Here is a 15,396-nt window from a genome sequence, read left to right as displayed (position 1 = left end):
ATACCTATTTCTTTATGAATTCTCACACACATTTTAAGCATATTTTCCCATTTCCTGTTGAGTATCTTTTCCCATTAGCTTTTCTGCTTATTATTTCCAATAATAAATTTATCAGAGATTTATTAAAATTCATTTTTAAAATTATAAGATATGTATTTTAGGAAATTCAGCTTTGATTATGTGCCATCAAATCAGTACTGACTATTATAAACCATGCAATTTCTCTAAAACTACTGAATTATATGACCTTTCCCCCCCAAGTTCCTCTTACTTCTATTTTTTGACTAAAGTGGTTTATGGATAAGTATTTAGATAAATATCAAGTCAAGCATAACATAATTTATTAAACCAGTCAGTATGTAGCCAGTAAGTCAAATCAATATCTTAAGGATTCCACCATACATAACATTTAATTAAAAAAGGAAAAAGATTTCTACAGATAACATTTGCAAATTCTGCTTTTTGTAATTCATATTTTCTTCTCTACCTAAACAACAACTCTGTTATTAACTTCCAACATATTTATTGGCCTAACATTCTTAAGCACATATCTCTTCTGCCCCCACAAATTAACCAGATTTGTAACATGCTGTTGAAATAAACGTATGATTTTCCAATTTATAGGTTTTTAAAAATTCAGATATAATCATTCTACTTTAAAATGTGTGTGTGTGTGTGTGTGTGTGTGTGTGTGTGTGTGTATTTGGTTGTAGAATTAAATACCATATATTGTAGGAAGAAGAGAGAGTCAAACAAAAAAGCTTTTAAAGCTACATTTACAGAAAAAGATAGAATTGTGTTTTTAAAATAGTCCTTTTTTTCTTATTTAATTTTAAGATAGAATCCACATCTAAGGCCCAGGTATATAACACATATCTCTAAATGGCTGATTAAACAATTCGATTGGAGCCAGTTTTACTCTGCAACTTATTTTGATTAATAAATGTGAGTTTGAAGATTCAAACTTCCAATTAGTTTCACTAAATTTACATTAAAATTAAGAAAACATAAATCATGAGTGATTTATTCCACCACCAATCAACCCATATTTTTCCTCAGACAGGACTGGTCCATTTGCAGTTCATGTCTGCATCTCAGAAGCTGTTTTTGAATAGCGAGTGAATTCTTCCATTTTCCCTATGAAACCAGCCTTAGCCTTGGTGTGTGTGTGTGTGTGTGTGTGTGTGTGTGTGTGTGTGTGTGTACATACAATGAATTTAGAGCAGTAAGAATACAGTAATAGTAAACTATTTCTTTGCTGGGAAGAAAAAGTCATGACTTCCCTTTTGTCATAATTAATTTTTAAAATTAAGGAGTGCAGATGACTACAAGAGGAAGCAATGTGTGTGGAGTGACATGGATTGGATGTATGGCTAAGTGCTGTGTGTGACAGGGCTAGGCATGCTCAAGGGCACAACTGAAAGGGTTTACCCAATATCTGGGGCAGTTCCCTGGACCCAAACTTCTGCCTATCCCTTGCCACAAGGGAAACATTGAGGAAATCATCCAGTGAGTCAAAAGGTTTTAACACAAGTGCCCAATTATGCAATCAATGAAGAAACAAAGAGCTTTCTCTTCTTTTAACTAAAGTAGAAAATAAGAAATTATGTATAAATAACATGATTGAAATCATTTCTTTAGAGCAGTTTTCTCTTTTTAAATTAATCTTGTTTGCTCTCCTTTACGGTAGAAATTAGGAGAATAGTGGATTGGAGAGGATAATTTTAAAGTTACAGCAAAGCATTTTCTTTTCCTTCATGAAGACAATTTTTGAAATCATTTTTTCTTTCTTTATGTTTGTTACAAACAGAGCATGCCATTTATTTCATGGCTGACTCTACATCTTCTCTTCTCTCTCATCAACTTGGGAGGATACTACTTTTCCATCCACCATCTCTTCGATCACAGTCTTGATCCTCAGAGTTTTATTCTTTTCTGGAAATAAGGATAGGAAAATTAAGTCATTCAACAAGCAACAATATGATACTGTATCAGTGCTGGTATGAGTGATGTAGTAAAATTTTTAAAAAACTTGTTAATTTCTGTTAATGTCACATCATATTATGACTGGAATATAATGGAAATGAAAGCTGAGCCTCTGGAACAACAAGCTTCGTGGCTAAATACAGATATAAATATAAACCTATTAAATTTATATAGAGCTATAAAGATCTAACTAGAGAATCAAAGGGAGCAAGGGCAGCTTTGGAGAAAGGGGTTCCAAGCAGAGGGTCCTGATGTGATCATTTGCACACAGGGAAAACTCTGCTTACTAGCCTTATTGATTGATTGACTGATTGATTGATTGGATTTATATTGCTACCTATTTGTCCTTGGCGACTCAAGGCAGCTTACAGAATATAAAATTGATGAGCCAAAAGAGGGATCCTGGATGAAAAGAGCATGGATTTTCAGGCTTCCAGGAGTGCAATTGTCCCCTAGTCTTGTTCAACCTTATTTAATCCAGTTCAACCCTTAGCTACAAATATTTTCTTCTATCTGCCCTTTTGTTTCCTCCCCAATTTTTTTAAAATGTAGACAACAGGTGGGAAAAGAACAATATTCTCTTATGGTGTTCCTGGTCTATGAAAAAAAATGTAGCATAAAGTCTAAAATAATATCATACTAAGAATAAAAATTAAGAAACATCAATCTGTTAATGTGAGCAGCCAAATCATCTAAAACGTGGATGCATCAAAATGACATTAGATTATTCTTCACTTGATAAGAAATGGAGCACACATAGCTTCCAGGAGGCTATAGTGTAAATATATGTGGAAAGAATTTCAATTTCAATTTGATTTGATTTATAGACCGCCCCCTCTCCCCGAAGGGACTCGGGGCGGTGTACAGGCACCACATTAAAAACCATATACAAAGAATAAATACACTTAAAATCAAATTAAACCTTAAAGCTGTACAGGATGGTAAAAATTAAAAATCAACTTAAAACCAACCCCTAAAAAGTTAAAAGTGCAGAATTGAGGGACTAAACTGGGATTAGGCCAGGCCAGCTAAACTAAACAGGTGGGTTTTAAGCTTCTTACGGAAGGAGCGGAGATCGGTAGTTGTTCTGATGTCAGGGGGGAGGTCATTCCAGAGGGTTGGGCCCATCACAGAGAAGGCCCTACTCCTGGGCATCGCCCGCTGGCACTGCCTCGTGGACGGCACCCGGAGGAGTCCCTCTCTGTGAGAGCGGATCGGCCGAAGGGATGTATGGGGCAGGATACGATCCCGCAAGTACCTAGGTCCTGTGCCATGGAGCGCTTTAAAGATGATAGTCAACACCTTGAAATGCACCCGAAAAGCCACAGGTAGCCAGTGCAGCCCGCGCAGGAGAGGTGTTACGTGGGAGTACCTAGAGACTCCCGCAATTGCCCGCGCGGCCGCATTCTGAACCAACTGCAGCCTTCGGGCGCATCTCAAGGGGAGCCCCATGTAGAGAGCATTACAGTAGTCCAGCCGGGACGTCACAAGCGCATGGGTGACTATAGAATGTTCTACAGCAGTGTTTCTCAACCTCAGTAACTTTAAAATATGTGTATGTCAGCTCCCAGAATTTCCCAGTTGGGATGCTGGCTGGGGAACTCTGAGGGTTGAAGTCCATACATTTTAAAGTTGCTAAGGTTGATAAACACTATTCTAGAGGTAGGATACTCAGGCTGATATTTATCTATTTAATTTGTATAGCTTCCCATCTTGCAAACAAGTGTATATGAAAACTAATATTGGTATCTTTCTGGGGAAATCGGTGTCTGCAATAAAATCTCTTTTCCAGTGAAATTGTACCTCCAATGGAAAAAAAAACACTAATGTGGTGAACCTTTCAATGGGGGTTGAGCATACCCTTACCTTTTTCAGCTTCTTTGCTTGTCTCTAAATCTGAAGCAATCATTCTGTTTAAAAAAAAACAATGTATATTGTCAGTCCCCTGGTTTTGTTTTAAGGCAGCCTTTACAAACCTGGTGCTGTTCACAGCTCCCAGAATGTCTGAGCATTAAAGCACAGCTCAAGTGGGCATCAATTCAGCAATGGCCATTTAAAGGAATTGCATGTCATAGTGTTTGTTAAGTCCTAGTTCTTCATTTCCATTTGCCAGGACAGTTTCTCAATCTTGGCAACTTGAAGATTTTACCCATTTTGTTTATAGAATCTTTTCCCTAGGTAATGGCTTTCTGCTAACTTTCCCAACTAAGTTTATCTGGTCTGAATTATTTACCTCCAATTCTCCCCTTCCAGGAGTCTGCGATAAGTAGCAATCTCTTCTTCTAGCTTGACTTTAATGTCCAAGAGGATGCTGTATTCCGTAGTCTGTTGATCCATGTCACTCCGCAGCTGCATTAGTTGGGCCTCAATGTTTCCAATGGCCATTTGAATTTGAGCCAATATACTTCTGTAATGAGCTTCAGTTTCTGCCAGTTTATTCTGTAGTTCAGTTTTCTAGAGGAATATAACATATGTATAGTTGGATAGGTACTGACACTAGCTAAAATTTGGCCTCCAGACTGAAGGGTGTCAATTTCATTAGAATTTGCTTCTCCCTACCTGCTCAGCAACAGTTCATGATCATGATAAATTTAGCAATGCTATTAGTTTTGATAAAAGTTGTAAAAGTGTGGGACTCTATTTCTTTGATTAATACAAGAAGCATTACCCCAGTCTCATGGGCTTTAAAAAAATATTACTAAAATAGTATATAGCTAAAGCTGGTTGAATTTATTTATCTGTTTGTTTATTTATTTATATTTCATACTTCTGTATTGCCCATCTCTCTTCCAATCATTACCACATATTATTTAGTATATAATCCTGGTTTCTCTGAAACTATTTCTGAATAATAAAGTTTCAACTTGCTTGCTATTTTACCAACTAATTTCAAATGAAGTCAACATTGGTGAATATACCATTGTAGAAAACTTTAGCAATCAGTGGTTGGCCCTACATTATTACATAATGAATCAAATACATTTTTAATACAAAGAGCACATAATTTATGGACTTTCCAATGATTTTATGCTTTCCAAAAATTGCCACTGTGTAAATATAAAACATTATAATTAAATAGCTGCTGAGAATTTTAAGATTACACATTGCATTAAATACAGAAGTAATTATCAACAAAAGGATCAGCAACCTTATGTACTTTAATTATCCGACTTTACCCAGCTCAGTTGAGATTGTAGTTCAATATCCAGGCTTTGGAGTATATTCCTCCGGTCTGTAATCTCATGTCTGTGTGTTTCAAGTTGATGGGTAGTTGTGGTGACTTCCACATTCAATTGTTCAATCTGAAATGCAATTTTTTTAAAAAATCCAGTGAATACAAGGCAAATAATGCTGTAATACAGGGAACAGGTTTAAGAGAATTAATTCGAGATCTAAAATATTTCACTTGATATAGAAAGATGCTTCTGATACATCCTAAGGGTGTCTTGTTAATAGCTGCACAGTTAAGGGAATACAAAAGTAATAAATACTGCAGCTGCTAACTACTACTTGAGGACCCACGGTGGGGCTGTGGTTAGAATTCAGTACTGCAGGCTACTTCTGCTGGCTGCCAGCTGCCTGTAATTTGCCAGATCATGTCCCACCAGCTCAAGGTTGGCTCAACCTTCCATCCTTCCAAGGTGGGTAAAATGAGGACCCAGATTGTTGTGGGCAATAGGCTGACACTGTAAACCACTTAGAGATGGCTGTAAAAGTACCATGAAGTGGTATATAAGTGCTATTGCTATTATAAGGACTGAAAAGGGCTATTTTAGAATTAGATCAGGTTGGTTTATATCAGAATTCACAAAACTCAGTATTTCAAATGCCTTTACTTCGGACATCCTCATTCTAACCTCATTCTAAAGCAAATCGATGGATACAAACAAATACGGTAACCACAGGCATACTTTTCCTCTTCCACCCATTCCTTATATCTGAAGAAAAAGTATGTATAAATTTTTAAAAAGTGTTTGAATTTCAAATGTGTTGATCCAAATAAAGAAGCTGGCCTGCATTTTTCTATGTGGGGCCAATGTGCTTAATAAGGGTTCAGGGAAATTTAGCTTGAATTTCCAGTTTGTGAACAATTAATGACTTGTTTTACAGATGAGTTCCAGGAAGAAACACAAACAAAACTTTAATAAAGTTTCTGTAGTTTGCAAAGTATTAAATATAATAACAAACATCACCAGTTTATCATACTGATCCTTAGCTTCTTGACGGTTCTTTTCAGCCAGGATTTCATATTGCTCACGCATTTTTTCCATCACTTCGCCCAGATTAATGCCTGGAGCAGCATCTACCTCCACAGAAACATTCCCACTCAGCTGTCCACGTAATCTTGCTATTTCCTATAATTGTTTACAAAAATTATTAATTAAATATATGATCAATTCAGAAAAAAATGTATTCTTATCAGTTCCTATATTCCATTAAAGTATTTTGAGCTATAAATTTGGCCTTTTAGCCAAATAGCTATCCAGCCATCATGTAGAATTACTATGGGATTGAAACAGATCTTAGATTCTTTCTAATTCTCAATAGCCAGTTTAGAAGAAAATACGAAGAAGAATTAGAGGAAATGTGATTGAAATGCAGATCTAAAGCAAATTTCAGAACCTGTTGATTTCCAGGAACTTTAACATCTCCATCATGGGTCATTGCTCATGCTAGCTGGAAAGACGAAAGTTGAAGACATCTCAGAAATACAAGGAAGTTGACCCTTGTTATAAAGTATCCTAGTTTATAGAGCTGCCCTTTCAATCCTATATATGCTTTATTGAAGAGATATCCAGTCCAGGATAAAGAACCATGAAAAGAATCATGAAGCAAGGCTTTAAAATCTAGAGTCAGTCCATGAGTCCATGAAGATCTAGCTGAGGAAAGTCAAAGGTCACTTACTGTAGACTATATGGCCTAGTGAATCTCTGTCAGTAACCCATTATTGGGAGCCAATGTAAGTTCTGATGGCTAAGATACTGTTGTTTTTTCCAATATATTTTTTCTGTCTGTGGCCTATAAAAAGCTATCAGTTCTATAACCCTTCTTCATTCACTAGGCCATATAGTCTAATTGACTTCTTCATTCGCTGGACTTTATAGCCTAATATATTAAACTAATGTGGGCTGCAAAAGTTCAGACAATAACTAGTTCATAGCAAAGAGTCAGAGTATTAATATCATTCTGTTGTCATCTTGATTTAGTTATCTGAATTTCTGAAGTCAGTTCTGAAAGTCCTCATGCATGGAACGATGTTCTATGGTGATTCTGACTAACATAGTCCTTTCTCTCTTTGTGTCTCTCTGTGTGTGTGTTTTCCTGGCTTAGTTCTACCATGTGTGTCAAAACGAAGACATCTGTAGCTTCTATAGATCAATAACTAGAATAACAAACTATAGGAGGAACATTCAAACTCTTTGATTCAATTGGTGATGTGTCCTTACCTCCTCATGCTCTTTCTTGAGATAAGCCAATTCTTCTTTCAGATTCTCAATTTGGTGCTCCAAATCAGTCCTAACTAGTGTGAGCTCATCAATTAGTCCCTGTAACCCTGAGATGTCATTTTCCACATTTATTCGCAGGTTCAACTCAGTTTCATATCTATTTATTTTTTTTAGAAAAAAATGTATAACAAGTCAAGATTATTGCAAAATAATCAATTTCTCCACCAGTTCCATCTTATTTTTACATCTGACTAGCTTCTTAATAATAATTTGGTTTCAAATTCTGCTTTCTGATGTCTTTGGAGTAGATCCTCCCAAACAATTGCCACTTTCTAAACTCTTTTACAAGACTTGTAATCATTTTGTAAGTATTAAGGCGTCACAAAATACATTGTTGGAATTGTTACTAAGTTTTGGTCATGGGCTTCAGCAGCAACAGATTAAAATGGTGGGTGTGACTGGGTGGTTAAATCCATGTTCCTTTTAACAACAATCACATACTCACAACTGCCATTTTGATGCCGTTGATCAACCTTCTCTACATTCTACTTATGGTGTAATTAATCTGTTGCAAAATAGCTTTATCTCGGTGTGAATTCAGTTTTGAATGCTTTGTAGGTTGTTTGCCAAAGCTATTTTGAGCAGGATACAAAAAAACAAAGAAACAAAACAAAACCCAACCCAACCACCCTCAAGTATATATATATATCTATATATATTAACCTTGGACTACTCCCTTGGAAATATCTAGATGTAGTCTACTGAAAGGCAGCATTAGTCAAACCTGTTGTAATGTGTTTTCTTTAGATTATTCTTTAGCACATCAACTCTTCAGTTCATTTCAGATACATTTAAAAAAATATTTGTTGTCTTACAAATATTACCAGATAGCAGGACATCACTTATTGACTCTATTGCTACTGTGACTGAAAAGTGATTTCAACAGATGGCTTGACCTGTAAGCATAGCCAATTGTCAAAACCCTTCTCTACCCATGCCCCACTTAGTTACTGGGGTTTGTGAAAAATTGGTAAAGACTGACTCTTTCAAACCTGCTATTTTCTGGAGCTTATGGACCAGCTGTATTTTGAGCACAGGCTGTTAGTAGAAGCTTGCTGGCCTGCTGAGGATCTGGGGGAAGAGCTGCCTCATAAAGTAGGAGAAGTAGTTCTCTCTAAAATGTTGATTGCTTTCTATAGTTTTTTTTTAGAATACATACTTTATTCTGAAATCATCAGCAGCCAACTTGGAATTGTCAATTTGCAATATGATCCTGGTGTTATCTACTCGGGCTTTGATAATCTGAGAAACAATAAAATATAACAAAAAAGCAAAGCATTATTCTTTTGGTTTGAGTCCTTAGAATAATTAACTAGAAGTTAAATACTTTAAAAAAACCACTTTTTCAACTGGATTTCAAATTTTATCTAAAAGGCAGCAGCATCCTTTTCTGTTTGAGTATTTGGACATTCACATGTGGAAGTGTCCTTAAATATCATTCTCTTGCAGATGAACTATTATTTGACTGCTAATTCCATATACATTGGTGATGGAACATATTTTCCACTGCACTTGCTTAAGAGACACAAAGCTAGCACTATTTGTTGCTGGTGGTAAATGCTAAATAGTACTTGAATGTAGGACAGGCCCTGAGAACTGCAGCATCTGAAATAAAAGTTTGTCCAGCATTTGTGTGATGTCATCTATCTTATTCTCATCTTTCAGTGGTCCTAAAGCCCAATATAATATCATATACATAGGTATGTATGTATGTATGTACGTAGGTAGGTATGTATGTAAAATAAAAGTCATCATTGAAACAAAGCTTTTGGTAGTACCCACATATTTTACAGTCAATGAAAAATATTTCTTAAATTGTGTTGTAATTGGGATGCCCTTCTATATACAATCCGTTCCATTGTGATTAAAATGTCTAATGTGTACATTGTACCTTTGCTGTAACCCAGGAATTGGGGAATTTCTAATAGTATGAAGCACTTGTTATTCCCTACCTAGCCATCCTTATGTTAGTAAAATGTCATGGACCAATTCTGGGAATGGAACATTCATTCATCAGTCTCAAGCATTAGTATTTGCGTACTGTTAACTCTCAAAGCAGTTTGCAATCCATATTACAAAATATTTATATAAAGTAGGAGAATCTAATAAAAAGGTAAAAAAGGATGAGACACAGGTGATGGGATCTCCTAGCTTAGACATCAACTTTACCTGTCCTGTTTTCAGGCAATAAATCTTTCCTGTAGCTTTTTAAAAACTGTTTACTGAACCAATATGTCTATTTTACTCCACTACCTCTTTCTCATTTCAAACATCTCTTGATCTAGATGACTAAACTGCAGATTTAGAATAAATTTGACTTTCCATTTCTTAACATCTTCACAGGAAATCCTTTCTGTGAAAGAAGTGCAGGAGTACATATGCTATAGATCGAATCTGATTTTTATTTCAGTTAGTTTTTCCAAATAGTGATGAGATTATCAAGGCTATAGAAACTGTAGTAACATATAGACTACCTCTCCCACTACTTGAGTAAACAGTACCACCCAGATAACTTTGAATATATTTACTAAGAGACACAAAGACACATACAAGAGCTGCCAAAGTAGGAGAACCATTTGGCTTAAAAATAAACATGAAGAAAGCCAAGTTATGTTTAATAAATTCACCAAAGAATTAAAAAAATGGAGAAAAACTAGACGTAATAGATCACTACATACAGTATACCCTGGCCAACAGATCTCAATGGAAGATCATACAATAAAGGAAATTGAATAATGGCGTATTAAATGTGGTTGCCAGATATTCGGCAAGCTAAGCGTAATTTTCAAGAACAATCTTCTCCTATGCCTGAAGAGAAAAGCTTTCTATTAGTGTGCTGCCTGCTCTAAAATATGCCAGTGAAACATGGGCATTAACATCACAATTGATACAAAAGCTATAAGTGGTACAAAGAGCCAAGGAAAGATACATGGCATTATAAATTAAAATAGAAAAACCTGCACATGGATTAGAGAACAAAAAAAAAAATAGAATATCATCAAGAGAGTAAAGGAATTGAAATGGAAATGGGCTGGTCACATAGCAAGAAGAATCAATGGCAGGTGGACCAAGGAAGTCATAGAATGGATCCCCCTTAATAGGAAGCATCCATGAAAGAGACCTAAAACAAGTTGGATCAATGATATCAGCAAGTACTGCAGGAACATTTGGCAAAAGAAAGTTCAGGACCATATTGCTTGGAAACATGTGGAAGAGGCCTTCATCCTGCAGTGGATAGACAATGGCTAAAATGATTATGATGATTTGAATATAATATCATGAAGGAGATTAGAATAGCTGCAGAATGGTTACAAGAAAGGTGTGATGAATTAATTAAAAATCTCACACATAAGGCATTTCTGATCAAACTTTGGACTTTCAAAACAATTGGATACTTGAAAAGAAAAATGAGAGGAACAAGTGTCATAGGAGTACTATAATAATAAAACAATTATGGTACACAATAACATATATAGTATTTGCTCTGAAATTAAATATGCAGGATTAGACAAGGAACCGTATGAGTTGTGTGATATGTATGATACATAGGTTTCTAACACTTCTCACTATGGATGTTGATTTATCTATGTGGCCACATATATTTAGAAATGTTGAAGTAGTGAAATAAAAATTGCTTCCTCACAGCATTTTAAATAGTGCTATGATAATGCCATCCTTGATCAAGGATGTTTTTCTTGTTCTGTAACATAGTGAGTATTGGCAAACACTTGAGTCCTTCCTTCCACTTCCCAAAAATGTCATCTAACAGGAATTATGAAATGTGGCTTTTCCATGGCAGCCCCTGCCTTGTCAAACATCTTGCTCCCTAAAGTTTAGCAGACCTCTAATCTTTTAGCCTTCTGAAGCTTTAAAGATTTGGCTTTATCCCCAAGCATTGGGGATAGTTAATGTGGTACTAATGCAGGGGTGGGTTGCTCCCGGTTCGGACCAGTTCGGGAGAACCGGTAGTGATAATTGGGTGTGGGTTGCCAAGCCGGTACGCTCAGATGTTCACCCTGCCTCATCTTCACCATGTGCATCCATACAATTGCCTCCTTGTGCCTACACACAGGTAAGCAGCATTCGCGCTACCTAGCCCACCTCCCCACCAGCCAGCATCTTCCGAAGCCACTAACATTGCAGCCCAGCAAGCTTTGCATGCTGGAGAGGGCAGCGGGAGGAGAGAGCAGTGGCAGCAGGAAGAGAGGGCGGTGGGAGGAGAGGGAGTGGCAGCGGGGAGGGCAAGGTTAGCATGCTCCCAGCTGCACCCTGCGGTGCCTCTGTCCACTGACTCAGGGCAGTGGGCTCAGCTGCAGGTGGACAAGCCAAGGAAGTGTGGGGAGCCTCCCGCATTTTGCAGAGGGGTCTAGCCTTTGCCCATGCCTACGTGCTGGCCAGCATCTCCCAAAGCTGCTGCCAATGCAGCTGTGATGGGCACAGGGGAAGCCTGGCAAGCTGGGTGCCCAAAAACCCCTGTGCACAGGGCACTCAGCTGTCTCCAGCTGCACCTGAGTTGGAGGAGGCGGTGGTTGCAAAGCCTCGGTGCTCCTGGAGCTTGGCTGGCTCTGGCTGTGCCTGAGCTGGAGGAGGCAGTGGTTGAAAAGCTTCAGGGCTCTCAGAGCGGCCCATGTGTGCAGTGCGCTCAGCTGGCTCTGGCTGCACCCAAGTTTGAGGGGCTGTGATTGCAAAGCCTCGGGGCTCCTGGAGCTTGGCTGTCTCCAGCTGCATCCAAACTGGAGGAGGTGGTGATTGTGAAGCCTTAGGACTTCTGGAGCAGCCCATGTGTGCAGGGCACTCTGCTGGATCTGGCTGCACACGAGCCTTGAGGCTTCGCAACCACTGCCTCCTCCAGCAAAGCACCCTGCACACACGGGCCGGTCTGGGAGCCCTGAGGCTTTGAACAACCATCTCTTCCAGCAGAGTGCCCTGCACACATGAGCCGCTCCGAGAGCTTTGAGGCTTCACAACCACCGCCTCCTCCAGCAAAGCGCCTTGCGCACATGAGTCACTCCGGGAGCCCTGAAACAACCTGAACAGCCATTTTCTTTCTCCATGGGCTCCGTCTCCTGGGCAGACGGAGCAAACAGAGCATCCTGGGCAGATGGAACGAGAGCCCAGGACCAAGCCCATCGGCCACAGCTACAGCCACCACTTCAAGAGCAGGCTGCTTGGCTCGACCCCAGCACTGTCCGGGAGACAATGAAGAGCCCCGGCCTGGCGCCTCCCCCATTTGTCAAAAATTTTCGTTTTTGTGTGCATGGCTTGGTGGGGTGTGTCATGTGACTGAGTGTGCATGAGTGACATCAAGTTGGCCATGCCCACTCAGTCACATTCCCCCCACCTAGTCACACCCACCGAAATGGTAGTAAATGTTTTTGAAACCATTAGTTAATGGCACATTAGCATAGATTTGTTCCAGGTTTATGTTGCTTTTAATTTTTTAACTGGTGTTGTTCTATAGTTTTTAGATTTTATCTTTTTATTTGATATGGAAAAAATGAAATAATTAGCAATAATTGAAATATATTATGATAACAAAATATCTTGTTAATATTTAACAAGATATTTAAATAAAGATTAAAATATATGGAATATGGAAAAATATGAAACTGATATGGGGAGATTGTAAAGCAGAGGTTTGTGATTCACTTTTATACATGATAATTAAACTGAGTTGTTAATTGATTGAATATGACAATAGAAGGACAATTAAGGATGGGTTAAAATATATGAAACATGGACATACATAGAACTTTTAAGATGATGAACAAAGTGAGATGTTTACCGCTTGTTATTCTATATAGTACATTAAGGGAATTGTAATGAACATTGAACAATAAGGATTGCTATTTATAGACAATTAACAGTAATCTAATCCAAGATATGGAAAAATGGAGAGGGAACATGAAATATACTTATAATGGGAAACTATTCGGATTTAAAGACAGAATCACAAATTAGGGCGAGTAAGGATGTATAATTATATAAATATAATGATGAGAACAGCTGGGAATTGTAACCAGGTCTACATCTCGACCAAAATTAGGCTTGGCGGGGGGGGGGGGGGGATTAAAAGCACAATGACTATTATAATATAATATATGTATACTTTTTTGTTCTATTTTTTTTTAAAAGGAGGAGGAAGATATATGTTAAAATGAAATATGCATATTGAAAAGGAATTATAAATACCATCAACATAAAATGGAGCTTGCTCAGAAGCTGAAATACACCAAGTAAATGAAATGAAGAGTGTGAAGTAGAGGAGATAGGTAAGGGAAGAAGAGAGGGATAGGAGAGAGGGCGGGGGGGGGGGAGGAAAGAAAGGAGGAGTGAAAAGGGGAGAGAGGAGAAGGAGAGAGGAAGGGGAAGTAGAGAAGGATGACAGAGGGAAGAAAGGAGGAAGGGAGAGGGAGGAGAGAAGGAGAAGAAAGTGATAGATAAGGTACAAATATGGTGTATGGAGAGCAGACGAGCCAATAATTGTTTTTGAGAGTTGATGGTAAGATGAATTGATGTAAACATTTAATAATACAATACGATGTTGGCTATGTAATAGTATAAATGTGATTATATGTTATGAAAATGAAAAAAATAAAAAAAAATGTATAACCAGAAAAAAAGAAAGATGAGAGGGAGATAGGGAGGGAGGGAAGGAGGGAGAGGGAGAAAGAGAGAGATGGAGAGAGGAGGGGAGAGTGGGAGAGAGTGGGGGAGAGAGATAGAGAGAGAATCAGAGAAACCTGTTTCCCATAGAAAAGAAAACACGAAACCTGGGTAGGCACAACTGGGGGGAGGTCATGTCCCTGGGTGGGAGGGAGTAACATCAAGTTGGCCACGCCCACCCAGGTTTTGTGGCTCCCGGTGTTTTATTTTCTATGGAAAACGGGTCCAAAAGGCTCTTTGAGTGTTTAAGATTGCAGACCCCTGCCCTAGAATGACTAGATATACAACAATACAATGTCAGAGCTATCCACCTTTTTTTCTTTTTACTGCACAATTGGTAGGCATCTGACAGCCCTACAATATTCAATTACAGAAAGGCACTTATAATGCCTTCATAAACATTCTGTAATATTATTGTTAGAAGACAATGATTAGATTAATGACATAACCGTGACATATCCTTGATCAGACTGCAACATAACTTGCCTTTAGAAACAATACATTGTCTACTCTTAACTGCCTCATGCCGTTAACTGTTCAGAAACGAAAGAGAATCTTACCTCATCTTGAAGTTCTTTGATTACTTTAAAGTAGGCACTATAGTCTTGCTTGGCAACAGGGGAACTCTTTTGATACCACTCCCGGATCTGCCTTTCAAAATCAGAGTTCGAACTTTCCAAGGAGCGCACCTTTTCCAGGTACGCAGCCAAACGGTCATTCAGATTCTGCATGGTAGATTTTTCATTGTTTGTAAGCAGCAGTTCATTTATGGAAGTGCTGCGTAGCAAATTACTGCCAAGGGCACCGCTGTAGTTACCGCCAAATGAAATTCGGGTGCCCGAGCCACCTGCTCCTCCATAGACACTGGGTGTTCGGGTTTTTTTAAAGGATGTTGTTCTATAGGAGGAACTAGGGACAGAAGATCCACTGTTTTCAAAAAAGACATTTTTTAAATTGACACTGCCAGATCGAGCCATTGGTAGTGTGTATAAATGTGTCTAAGGAATAAAATATATCAAGAGCTCTTGCAGGAGAAAATGCTGCCTAGGGAAGTTTTGGACCTTTTTATTTGTGTGTAAAGAAGGAGGGTTGACACGGCTGAACTCCACCTTTCTTGATAACAGTTATGGGGAAATTGGCACTGTTATTATTTTATTCCATTCTATGGCTTGGCAATAAAAGAAGCATTTAATCAGCCTTTGTGCTTCAAAGTCCAAAATCCAGAAAAAAATCAATA

General features: G+C 38.2%; 1 protein-coding gene across 1 annotated transcript; it reads right to left on the bottom strand.

Annotated features, from left to right (window-relative positions):
- Positions 1–1,194: 1,194 nt before the first annotated feature.
- Positions 1,195–15,163, bottom strand: KRT20 (keratin 20). The gene is made up of 8 exons (XM_081971011.1): positions 14,720–15,163; positions 8,653–8,735; positions 7,434–7,590; positions 6,180–6,341; positions 5,163–5,288; positions 4,220–4,440; positions 3,853–3,896; positions 1,195–1,935 (listed from the first exon to the last, which is right to left on the bottom strand). Exons 1-8 carry the CDS (start codon positions 15,134–15,136, stop codon positions 1,838–1,840), a joined length of 1,308 nt encoding a protein of 435 aa, XP_081827137.1. The 5' UTR covers positions 15,137–15,163; the 3' UTR covers positions 1,195–1,837.
- Positions 15,164–15,396: the final 233 nt, after the last annotated feature.

Source organism: Natrix helvetica (assembly GCF_964273705.1).
Source record: "Natrix helvetica genome assembly, chromosome: Z".
Lineage (NCBI taxonomy): Eukaryota > Metazoa > Chordata > Lepidosauria > Squamata > Natricidae > Natrix > Natrix helvetica.
The sequence above is the reverse complement of the archived record's forward strand: the minus strand, read 5'-3'. Positions and strand labels throughout refer to the sequence as shown.

What these genes read in the sequence shown, in the direction of transcription:
- KRT20 (XM_081971011.1), bottom strand. Translation starts at nt 15,136, where the DNA reads ATGGCTCGATCTGGCAGTGTCAATTTAAAAAATGTCTTTTTTGAAAAC. An exon ending in TCAAAGAACTTCAAGATGAG is followed by an intron (nt 8,736 to 14,719) that starts GTAAGATTCTCT and finishes ATTGTTTCTCAG; the next exon opens with ATTATCAAAGCCCGAGTAGA. An exon ending in TACAATCTCAACTGAGCTGG is followed by an intron (nt 4,441 to 5,162) that starts GTAAAGTCGGAT and finishes ATATTCCTCTAG; the next exon opens with AAAACTGAACTACAGAATAA.